Genomic DNA, 11,716 nt, shown 5'->3' on the forward strand with positions numbered 1-11,716 from the left:
GTAGCCCCCGCTCACCACAACTAGAGAAAGCCCGTGCGCAGCAACGAAGACCCAATGCAGCCAAAAATAAACAAACAAACAAATAAATAATTTTTTAAAAAAGATGGCCAAACAAATTAATGCTTGATAACTATCGTCAAGTGATTTATTGAAAAGGCGATTTATTTATGTCCTGTTGGAGAGTGGAAATCGTTAATCTGTGAAGGTGACTTCTGGCTTTGAGATTCTGTTTCTGTACTTTGGGGTAGAATATACACTTTACATATATTAAGTGATTTTTTTCCCCCTGTATTTTTCACTTCCTCTTACATCCCATCCCCTTCTCCCACTCATGCGGATATTCTGTTCTGGGAACATACCTCTTTTGTTTTATTTATTTTATTTAATTTATTTGGCTGCACTGCGCGACATGCAGGATCTTGGTTCCCGGGCGGGGTTAGACCCGTGCGCCCTGCAGTGGAAGTGGGGAGTCTTAACTACTGGACCGCCAGGGAAGTCCAACACACCCTTTTCAAAAAGAGGGATGTGGTGGCTGGCTGTTTGACAGTTGGGATGTAAGATCATACTATTCTCTCTGGTGGTTGTTTATTTTTTTACTAAATTTACTAAGGAGATTATGTTACACTCCTCAGAGGAAAACTTGGAAAGATTAGAAGAGGATGCGATCACATCACCTCTCCTCCCCTCCCCTCCAGTTTCTTGGTACCAGGCAAAACCCAAACCCATGAATGTGGGATTTAGGGCTGGGATTGATTTAAGATGAATATTCTGCTCTTCTCCTAGCATGGGGGACTTGATATAGAAATCAGGTTGACTTTTTTAAAATAAGTTCTATTTCTTACACACCTGAGCTTGTGAAGAGACCTATTTTAAGCTTGGGAGATGCAGGGTGTGCTCTGAGTCCTAACACAGTTTGCAAATCTGAATTTTTTTGGTCCTCTGCTTCCCCCGTGTGGACATAAATGGAAATAAATTCAAGATACCCCTTGCCCCAGGAGTGTGAAAATTGGACTGGGGAGAAACCTCCCCTAGGAACTGGTGGAGGTGTGAAGACCGGTGAGGGCTTATGACCCTAGGAGGGAGTCAGGAACTGTTCTCAGGGGACAGGTTCCGACCTCGTACAAGCTGTCAGTGATTCAAGAGGCTTGCTTCGTATTCACCATTTTTATTTTTCCTGGAGACACTTGGATCCAGTAAGCGAGGGATTATCTGTAGGCTCCCAGTCATGCACCTCTGCAGTTCTGGGCCACGACCAGCACCCATGGGTGCCGCGCCAAGCCTCCCACGCCTCTTCTTCCCGGGTTTGGAGTAACAAGTCTGTGGGTTTCTCCCTTAGCTTTTCACACCCTCTCTTCACCGTCTGTCCCTGAGCTACCACCTCCACACAACTCGACACCATCACGTTTGTGTTCGTCGCATCCCTGATTCCTGGCAGAGGTACGGGGCAGAGATGGTCCTTTTGTTCTGATACGAGGACAAGGGGAGCACTTGAGCACAAAGAGGGGCTATGAATCGCCGGGACCCCCCTGGCTGGGATCCAGGACTGTCTTCTACCTGCAGCCTACCTGCCTCCTTCCCTGGCCAGCTCCCTCCTAGGTGACTGTCACGCTGCCCAGCCTCACCCCATCCCCCCTCGATAGACAGCAGCTGTGGCCTGGGGCCACGTCCCAGCCCTCTCAGGAGAGAACGGGTTCGCGGGGCCGCCTCCAACCTGTCCCCTGGGCCTCCACTCTCCAGCTGGGATCCAGGGACCCACAGGCCTGGCCTGACCTCCCTCCCTCCCTCTGCCCCCTCACGCCTCCAGTCGCTTCCGCAGCCTGCGGTCCAGGGCCAGGAGCTGCCTCAAGAAGCCCCTGTTGGGGATGATGCCTCGGTGGTCCTTGACTTTTTTGATGGCCTCCACGAGGGTAAGGCTGTGGTACAGCATGAGGTAGGCCAGCACCAGAGTGGCCGAGCGGCTCACGCCCACAGCACAGTGCACCAGGATCCTCCCTGTGAACACAGACACGAGATATGGCTGGGGACCTCGCGGCGGGCTGGAGGAGGCTGGGGAGAGGGCCCCGCGGACAGGTGGGGAGGTAGACAGGTAAGCAGAGGTGCACGGACGCACAGACTGCTGACGGTAAGAACCCAGGTCCTGGCCAAGGGTGGAGCCTGGACGGGATGAGATGGAGCGCCTTTAGCAGCGCAGCATCCATAAGCCCAAAAGGGGCTCGAAGGGAGAGGCTCATCACTAACGCAAAACCGAGCTTTGCACCGAGCTGGGCTTCCTTCTGTGTGTGCTGAGTGCGTCCACGGAAAACCCTTTATGTCTAACTGGGTCCTTCCTCAATCTCCCAGTCACTTTGGAGTGGATGATTAATATATTTTTTTCCTATTAAAAATTAAAAAAAAATTTTTTTTGGCCATGTTCTTTGGCATGTGGGATCTTAGTGATCAAACCCACACCCCCTGCATTGGAAGTGTGGAGTCTTAACCACTGGACTGCCAGGGAAGTCCCAATATATTTTATATATATATATATATTTTTTCCCCTGATCACTAAAGCAAGACAAGTTCAAGGTAGAAATCATTAGAAAGTATAGAAATATATAAAGAAGCCAACAATTGAAAAATATATCACCCATAATCTCACCACCCAGGTGCAACTTTCCACTCTCTCAACATTTGGGATTATTTCCTTCTTTTTATGGACTGCTTTGAAAAGATGGTTGAGAGAATAGTTTCCTTTCCTGAGCATTTTATTACATCATTCAAGTCTCTCTCTCTCTCCACACCCAGACCCCTGGGCTGTTCTCTAACCCATTGTCTGTTGGTCCTTCCCTCCTCCTTGCTCCCCTCTTACCTCCTGGCTGGCTCAGTGCCCGGTGGATGAAGTCGGCGGCTGCCTGGAAGTGGACGCTCATATCGAAGGCTGGCGAGTCGTGGGCCTCGACACCCAGGTAGCGGATGCCCAGCCCCACGTAGGCCTCGGGTGTCCCTCGCCACCTGCTGTGAGAGGCGTTGAGGACGTGGCTGATGCCCAGACGACGGAGCTCCCGGAGGTTGTTGGCTATTTCCCTGCATTGAGGAGTGGAGGTTAGGGGGGCGCGGAGCTGGGCGGTGGGGCCCCGACCTCTGCCCGGCCAATGTCGTTGTCTCCAGGGCTCCACCTCACTTCCTGAGGACCCGAGATAGGCAATGAGCCAGAGTCTCATCCTGGAGCAAAGGTGGGGAGTACTGGGGAGATTTTGCCTGGAGGAGAGGAGACTGAGAGATGGGCAAACAACAGCCGTGATAACATATTGAAAGAATGCTCTGAGACAGAAGGACTTTACTTGATCCGAGAAAAGGACTGACAGGGTTTGTGCTTAATGTAAGGAAGTACCTACCAACGGTGGAATCTAGCCGGAGAAAGATTGGGGCGCCTTGGGAGAGAGGGACTTTCTTCACACCAGGGTATTCAAGTAGAGAGAGGAAGCCAATGCATAGGGGCTGGACATGGCAGAGCGAATCTGAACATTGGATGGGTTGTGGGACCAGCTCACATTTAATGTCCTGCTAACCATTTTTTAAAATTTAATTTTAATCTTAATTTTTTGGCCATGCTGCACTGCATATGGGATCTTAGCTCCCTCACCAGGGGTTGAACACAAGCCCCTTGCAGCGGAAGCGCGGAGTCTTAACTACTGGACCCCCAGGGAAGTCCCGCCCCCCCGTTACTTTAGACTCTCTCTGATGCCCAGAATCTTCTTGTGTTTTGCCAGTTACTCCACGCTCATGGTTACCCTGTGGTGGAGGTCACCTTCAGATGTTCCTGTGGCCCGTACCCCTCAGCTCAGCCAACACGATCATATCAAACGTCCTGTCCAGCGCCAACTCCTCAAGCAGAAAGAGCCCTGAACTTGAACCTCCAAGTCCTGGCTCTGCTACTTACGACCCGTGTGACCTTGGGCCAGTCCCAACTTCTCTGAGCTTCCGATGCCTCCTCTGTAACCTGGGGATAGTGGTACCTACCTCACAAGGCTGTCGTGAAGATCAAGAGAGAAAAGGCATGTGAAAAACTCCTTGTAGCCTCTAAAGCCCTTGGGAGAGACAAGTGGGGCTTCCTCTTCCTTTGACGCCCTTCTCTCCATCGACCCCACGCACCTGAGTGAGCCTCTGCACGCTCTGTGGCTTGGCTTGGTTAACCTTTCACCTCACTAACCACTGTTCGCAGCCCCAGTGATGGCCTTTGCTCAGGGCACAATAGGTGGAAGGTCAGAGAAGTCATCTAAATGTCCAGCCCTTAGCACTGGCACGCAATCATACATTTTACTAAATGAATGATATGATTACTTGAACAGAGCCTGTCTGTCCAGAGTTGAGTCTATCAATAATCCTGTCCAAACTCCCCCAAACCCTCCTCCACTCTGCCCAGGCACCCCGTCCCCTCCATCCTCCACGTGGAACCAACAGCACAACTCAGCGCCTCTCTGCCACTCTTCTGCTTTCTTTTTGCACACACACACACACACACACACACACACACTCAGCTGTGGTCCCAGTCTGCTGGGTACATACTGGTCTCCGAGGTAGAGGCCTGGCCAGACCTCGTCGGCATGGTTACAGGCCGTCTTGCCCGTGTAGAGAAGCCTCTCCAACTCAAAGACGTTGAGGAAGGGATGCTGGACAGCTGGTATCTCTTCCAGGGCCCCTCTCGTGCGAACAGGAGACCTCGAGCCACTCCGGGAGAAGCGGGCCATAAATGTCACCGAGGCCCAGAGCCAGTTGCCGGGGCACATCTTAGAGGCGGCAGGAACCGTGGCAGCCACGGGGGTGGCTGATGAGGCGTCAGTCTCCAGGTAGCTGCTGCTGGGAGAGGCAGGGATGTGAGACACACCGGAGTGAGTCTGGAGCAGCTGCTTCCCTTCCTGCCAGCTGGGCTGGCCCCTGGGGAGAAGATTCTCCAGGGACGAAGGTGAAGTCTGGTCCCCTGGTGCGGGAAGTGCTCCGGTGGTCTTCTTTGAGCCACGGCAGCTCCTTTTCCCTGCTCTTTGGCTCTGCCGGGCAAGGAGGTAGGAGAGTCACATGTTCCTGTTTACGGGAGAGGGAGCTGCCGGCTGCTGGGTGTCTGCCCCGCCACTCCACCCCAGCTGCCAGCGCAGACGTAAACACGCACGCAAACATTTGGTATTTGGGTGGCAGGGCCCGCTGCCGGAGCCCTTGCCAGCCAGGATCTGGGGCTCGTCTGCCTGAGGCTACAGGCGGAGAGGCTGGGGGGCTGGCAGGGGGCTTGGGGGTGGCTTTGGACCCATTCAGAGCGAATTAGCATGAAGACAGCGCAGCAGGGCCGTGACACAGCACGCCTGCCTCCTCAGTGCCAGAGGGACGGGCTGCTTTAACCCGTTCCTGCCCTCCCTCTGCCTCCGCGAAGAGCCTGCTCTGGGAAGTCTATGGTGGGGATGGGAGGAGTAGGGAACAGTAATAAAGACGAAGTGTCGGTGTTTGAAAACTACTTGCTGAAGGCCCTTGCTGGTGGAGGGAAGCGCCAACCTATGTGCGCAACAGGCAAAGCATCCTCCTTTGATCAGCAGACAGATATCATTGATTAAACGTCATCTCTCTGGGTCCAGGCAGGGCTGGAGCATCGTGTGTGTGTGTGTGTGTGTGTGTCTGTGTGTGTGTGTGTATGAGTGGGTGGGCAGAGGAGGAGGGAGGAAAGGGAAGAAATTAGGGATCCTTCCAGGCCCAGGGGCTCAGAGTCTGGAATTAGCATCTGTGTTGCTGGCGGAGTTCAAGTGGCCCTACTTAGCACATGGGGTCCTCAATGAGGGGCCTTAGCGGAGGTGCCTCTGACTCTCTGTGGACAGCTGGGCCTCCTGAAAGTGGGACCATGTGTTGAGCTGCAGAGCTGGGAAGGGCCAGCCTTTGAGACTTGCCCTGGGAACTTCAGGGCAAGAGCCACGCCCACTCCCCCCTTCCTCCCCCTCCTCTTCTTCCTCCTCCTCTTCCTCCTCCTCCTCCTCCACTTCCTCTTCCTCTTCCACTTCCCCCCTCCTCTCCTTCCTCCTTCTCCTCTTCCTCCTCCTCTCCTTCCTCCTTCTCCTCCTCTTCCTCCTCCTCTTCCTCCTCCTCCTCTTCCATTTCCTCCTCCCCTTCCTCCTTCTCGTCCTCTTCCTCCTCCTCCTCTTCCACTTCCTCTTCCTCTTCCACTTCCTCCTCCTCTTCCTCCTCCTCCTATCCCTCTTCCTCCTCCTCTTCCTACCCCTCCTCCTCCTCCTCCTTTCCCCCTCCCCCTCCACCCTTCTCCTCTCACACTGTGATCCTGACCCTCTGAAAACGTGGGCTGGTCTGAAGGATCCCCCTCCCACTCCCTGTCCTCTTCTGCCCCAGGGACTCAAGGGAAAGTCCACAGTGAGAGGCCATCTTTGTCCTGCCCCCAGCCCGCTTCCCCACCCACGCTCTCAGCCAGGGCCCAGCTCTCCCCATCCCCCCATCCCCCGGGCCAGAAGAGATCTAGCGCTCACAGGGCAAAAGGAGCAGAGGTCTTAGGATCAGGACTGGTGAGGGGAGATGGGATCTTGGGGTGTTTAGGGAGAGAGGTGGTTTTCCCTGGAGGGTCAGAAGGAGCACAGAAACAGAGCACGAGAGCCGTCACCACCACCACAGCTATCAGCTTCAACATCATCACCACCGTCATCTACTTTTCCTCCGCAGGCCTGAAGACCCCACCATCTGGTTCCCAAACAACCTTCCCTGGAAACAGATTCTGCCGCCTGTGGGAAGCTGAACGGTGCAAAGAGAGCGGGAAGCAAACCAGGTGTAGCAGGAGCTCCGTGTGACTCTATTTCTCCCCATTCCGTCACGGGGTGCCCCCCTGGGCACCCTCCAACCCCATCCGCAGGCTTCTGGGGGCCCTGGTCCGCCTCCCCCCTCCCTCCCTCTGCTGTCGCGGTTGTAACAGGTTCATGGCTGTCGCCCAGCCCTCGCCAGCCCAGACAGCCTGGCGCGGAGGGCGGAGGGAGGGAGCCCAGGCGGGCCCCGCAGGTTCACTCCCAGGCCCCTTCCCCCCGCCTCGGCCCCCAGCCCCGGTCCCCGCGCCTCGCCCACCCGCCCCGGCCCCGCTACCTCGGGAGGCGGCGCGGGTCTCAGTCCCGGAGGCAGATCGCCGGCTCAGACAGCCCCACGGCCATGACTCTGCCGCCACCGCCGCCTCGGCTGCCAGCGCCAGACCGGTTGATGGATTAGCATCTATTTTTAAGCCATGACACGCACGTCGAAGCAGGGCTGGTATCAGTGTGCGTGTGTGTCAGCGACACGCAGGGACACAGCCTCACACCCCGTGGCCCGAGTGGACACGCGGCGTGGGCCACGCAGCCCGCACCCCCTGCGGCCCCGCCTCGCAGACATGCTAGTGTGTATGTGTATTTTCGGAGCTGCGCCAATGACAGGCACTTTGCCTAAAGCTGACATTATGTAAGTCGTCCCAGACTGTGTCTTGAGCACACACGCTCCTCCCCAGGCAGCGTTAATTAATTACACAGACACGAGGATGATTCCCACTTGTACATTTCTCCTTCTCCGAGAACACCGTGGTACAGAGAACTATTGTTCGTAACCCTGATCAGTATTTACTATTCCACGTGCTCCACATATCTTAGCTCATCTTATCCTCACCACACGTCTGTGACCGAGGTGATATTGTTATTGTACCCATTTTAGGGAGGAGGAGACGACGAGGCCCAGAGAGGCTAAGTGATCTGCCCAGGGCACGCTAGGCATCGCCAGAGCTGAGCTTCGCACCCTGGTTGCCTGGCTGGGAAGTTCAAGTCCTTAAGGGCTTTCTGAACAAGTGTCCCCCACACAATGGAGAGGGCACAGTGGATTTCTATCCGGAAAGCCATTTCGGGCAGCTCAGCTCCTAGTGAATTTCCCTTTCCTCCACTCCTGAAGAAATTCATGTGCTGCTTTTTGGGGATATTTAGCTTCACTTGCCTTTCTACCGTAAGCACCTTGTAGGCTCCAGTATTGTAAACACTTGGAAGGCAAGGACAGTGTTGTGGTTCCTGGTGCCCAGCTCACTGTGTGATGGGGAGGTGGGGGCAGTAATGAATGTTATCAGGTGACGCTTTGAGAACCAAGAAGACTCGGACTCCAGGAGAGCTGCCTGACAGGAGGAAGCCAGGAAGAAGATGGGGTCATGCTGGACCTGGCTTAGGATGGGTAGGCGGTATCTACTGTAGCTGAAATCAGGATGGACTGCATTCCCAGAGGGATGGTAGATCAGGCTTTGAAATCCAAGTCAGAGAAAGTGACATAATCCCCAGTTCAGTTCCATCACAGGGTGTCATCGAAGAGTAATTCCCCCCTCCACCCAACCTTTTTCTCTTTAGAGAAGCAAACACAATTCCTATTTTCCCTGCGCCTTCTTGGTATGGCAATTTACCTGAAGACATGAAATCCTCATCATTTAAAACAAAAAACCCTTCTGGGGTTCCCTGGTGGCGCAGTGGCTAAGAATCCGCCTGCCAAGGCGGGGGACACGGGTTCGAGCCCTGGTCCAGGAAGATCCCACATGCCGCTGAGCAACTAAGCCTGTGCACCACAACTACTGAGCCTGTGCCCTAGAGCCTGCGAGCCACAACTACTGAGCCCGTGTGCCACAACTACTGAAGCCAGCGCGCCTAGAGCCCGTGCTCCGCAACAAGAGAAGCCACCGCGATGAGAAGCCCCCACACTGCAATGAAAAGTAGCCCCCACTCGCCGAAACTAGAGAAAGCCCACGCACAGTAACAAAGTTCCAATGCAGCCAAAAATAAATAGAATAAAATAAATTAATAAACAAACAAACAAACAAAAACCCTCCTGGGAAATTTGAAATGTAACCACGGAAGCCCAAGTTCATAGGGTTTTTAAAAATGTATTCTTGTTATTAAAAAAAATTTCTTTTAGTCAATAGGCAGTTTCTCTAAGACTTAAAAAAATCTATCTTTGTTGGAATAATATATCTTTACATATAATTCTATTTTAAGTGTAACTCATAAACTATTTATAGCCAGATTAAAAATTAATCTATATTTTAATCAGTGGCTCTCTTTTTATATTTATTGTGTTTACTAGTATTTAAAAAGATGATTTCCACATCTTCTTTTGTGTTTTCTATCTGTTGTGCTTTCTCTTTCTTCTTTTGTCCTTTTCTTTCTTTGGGTGAATTTATCTAGTGTTCTTTATCCATGTTACTGAGCTCTGTTGATTTGAAAGTTAACGTCTACATTTAATTGGTACTTTTATGCTCTCCCTGAATAAGACGAGGATTTTTATTTTAATTTCCCTCAGAAACACTTTCTTTCCCATTTTCTTTATTATTATTATCCACTACTTTGAAACCAGCTTTAAAAAAATTTCTTTGTTTTAGCCATCAATCACATAAGGCACGTAATTTAAAGAAACAATGCATTCTGCAATACTTATACAAAAATAGTGACCTTCTACTTCTTGTCTTCCATCCATATCCCAAGGAAACATGTTGAACAATTTCAGGTATTAAAATTTTTGTACCTCTCAATTTGTTTATGTTGCTACTTCTTAATTTTTCAGTTTTAGGAATTATCTGTTAATTTCTCACTATGAATGCTGAGGGTTTATTTCTCTTCTATTTCATACCTCCAAGATATATATAAACATTCCCTCTTTATGCATTTTTTATATGTACAGCTATATCATAATTTTCTTATGTAAGTATTCAGTATTTAAGATATTACAACTATATAATCCTTATTCACAGTTGAATCGTGTTGTTATGATTACTTTTTTTTCTTACATGACTTTGTTTTCCCTTCAGTTAATAATTATTTTTTTGTGTTTCATTACTTAATTTTCAATGGATGTCTCACTAATTCAGCCCCACACTTTTCCCCAATTGCCTAAATTTCCTGTCAGTAAACATATCAGTTATTTTCTCAGTAATGTTTTTTTCCATAAGTCTTTTCTGGAGCCTTCTGACTTATCCCCATCTGGATAGGTTGCTCTCAACACTAGTGAAGAGCTGTTACCCTGGGATCGATCTCCTTTTACTCTCATGCTGGGAATTCCCTTTGCTTCTGGAAGCCCTGTTTCCTGGGCATCCTCTGTTCTTCGTATGATACCACCATACTCAAATATCCCTGATATTGCCCCAGTCAAGAAAGGCTCTGTTTTACTTCTTTAGAGAATAAGGTTTATTTCTACAGGGAAGGAGCCTGATTGCAGTGATTGGAGGTCTGTGGAGTATAATTTATTTTAATTAAATTAATTAAATTTAATTTAAACAGACTTCCAATGCAGTCTATGTTTTTATTTATTTTTTTAAACATCTTTATTGGAGTATAACTGCTTTATAATGATGTGTTAGTTTCTGCTTTATAACAAAGTGAATCAGCTATACATATACATATATCCCCATATATCCTACCTCTTGCATCTCCCTCCCACCCTCCCTATCCCACCCCTCTAGGTGGACACAAAGCATTGAGCTGGTCTCCCTGTGCTATGCAGCTGCTTCCCACTAGCTATCTATTTTACATTTGGCAGTGTATATATGTCCATGCCACTCTCTCACTTCGTCCCAGCTTACCCTTCCCCCTCCCTGTGTCCTCAAGTCCATTCTCTACGTCTGAGTCTTTATTCCTGTCCTGCTCCTAGGTTCTTCAGAGCTAGTTTTTTTTTTTTTTTTTTTTTTTTTTTTAGATTCCATATATATCTGTTAGCATACGGTATTTGTTTTTCTCTTTCTGACTTACTTCACTCTGTATGACAGACTCTAGGTCCATCCACCTCACTACAAATAACTCAATTTTGTTTCCTTTTATGGCTGAGTAATATTCCATTGTATATATGTGTCACATCTTCTTTATCCATTCATCTGTCAATGGACACTTAGGTTGCTTCCATGTCCTGGCTATTGTAAATAGAGCTGCAATGAACATTGTGGTACATGACTCTTTTTTGAATTATGGTTTTCTCTGGGTATATGCCCAGGAGTGGGATTGCTGGGTCATATGGTAGTTCTGTTTTTAGTTTTTCAAGGAACCTCCATACTGTTCTGCATAGTGGCTGTATCAATTTACATTCCCACCAACAGTGCAAGAGTGTTCCCCTTTCTCCACACCCTCTCCAGCATTTATTGTTTCTAGATTTTTTGATGATGGGCCTTCTGACTGGTGTGAGGTGATACCTCATTGTAGTTTTGATTTGCATTTCTCTAATGATTAGTGATGTTGAGCATCCTTTCATGTGTTTGTTGGCAATCTGTATGTCTTCTCTGGAGAAATGTCTATTTTGATCTTCTGCCCATTTTGGATTAGGCTGTTTGTTTTTTTGATATTGAGCTGCATGAGCTGCTTATAAATTTTGGAGATTAATCCTTTGTCAGTTGCTTCATTTGCAAATATTTTCTCCCATTCTGAGGGTTGTCTTTTTGTGTTGTTTATGGTTTCCTTTGTTGCACAAAAGCTTTTAAATTTCATTAGGTCCCATTTGTTTATTTTTGTTTTTATTTCAATCTCTCTAGGAGGTGTGTCAAAAAGGATCTTGTTGTGATTTATGTCATAGAGTGTCCTGCCTATGTTTTCCTCTAAGAGTTTTATAGTGTCTGGCCTTACATTTAGGTCTCTAATCCATTTTGAGTTTATTTTTGTGTATGGTGTTAGGGAGTGTTCTAATTTCATTCTTTTACATGTAGCTGTCCCATTTTCCCAGTACCACTTATTGAAGAGGC

At 49.5% G+C, this 11,716-nt stretch overlaps 1 protein-coding gene across 4 annotated transcripts; it reads right to left on the reverse strand.

Annotated features, from left to right (window-relative positions):
* Positions 1-1,149: 1,149 nt before the first annotated feature.
* On the reverse strand, positions 1,150-7,383 carry DUSP26 (dual specificity phosphatase 26). Of its 4 annotated transcripts, XM_032618671.1 has the most exons (5): positions 7,090-7,345; positions 4,543-4,830; positions 3,917-3,976; positions 2,846-3,060; positions 1,150-1,992 (listed from the first exon to the last, which is right to left on the reverse strand). In XM_032618671.1, exons 2-5 carry the CDS (start codon positions 4,761-4,763, stop codon positions 1,793-1,795), a joined length of 696 nt encoding a protein of 231 aa, XP_032474562.1. In that variant the 5' UTR covers positions 4,764-4,830; positions 7,090-7,345; the 3' UTR covers positions 1,150-1,792. The 4 variants fall into 4 exon arrangements, with proteins under 4 accessions (XP_032474562.1, XP_032474563.1, XP_032474559.1 ...); XM_032618672.1 differs by lacking the exon at positions 3,917-3,976 and having other exon boundaries at positions 7,090-7,383; XM_032618668.1 differs by lacking the exon at positions 3,917-3,976 and having other exon boundaries at positions 2,846-3,249.
* Positions 7,384-11,716: the final 4,333 nt, after the last annotated feature.

Source organism: Phocoena sinus, chromosome 21, assembly GCF_008692025.1.
Source record: "Phocoena sinus isolate mPhoSin1 chromosome 21, mPhoSin1.pri, whole genome shotgun sequence".
NCBI lineage: Eukaryota > Metazoa > Chordata > Mammalia > Artiodactyla > Phocoenidae > Phocoena > Phocoena sinus.

Coding starts and splice junctions, on each gene's coding strand:
- DUSP26 (XM_032618668.1), bottom strand. CDS start 4,763: ATGTGCCCCGGCAACTGGCTCTGGGCCTCGGTGACATTTATGGCCCGC. Junction 3,250..4,542: donor GGCCTCTACCTCGGAGACCA/GTATGTACCCAG, acceptor CCCATCTCTCAG/TCTCCTCTCCTCCAGGCAAA. Junction 1,993..2,845: donor GGCACTGAGCCAGCCAGGAG/GTAAGAGGGGAG, acceptor CTGTGTTCACAG/GGAGGATCCTGGTGCACTGT.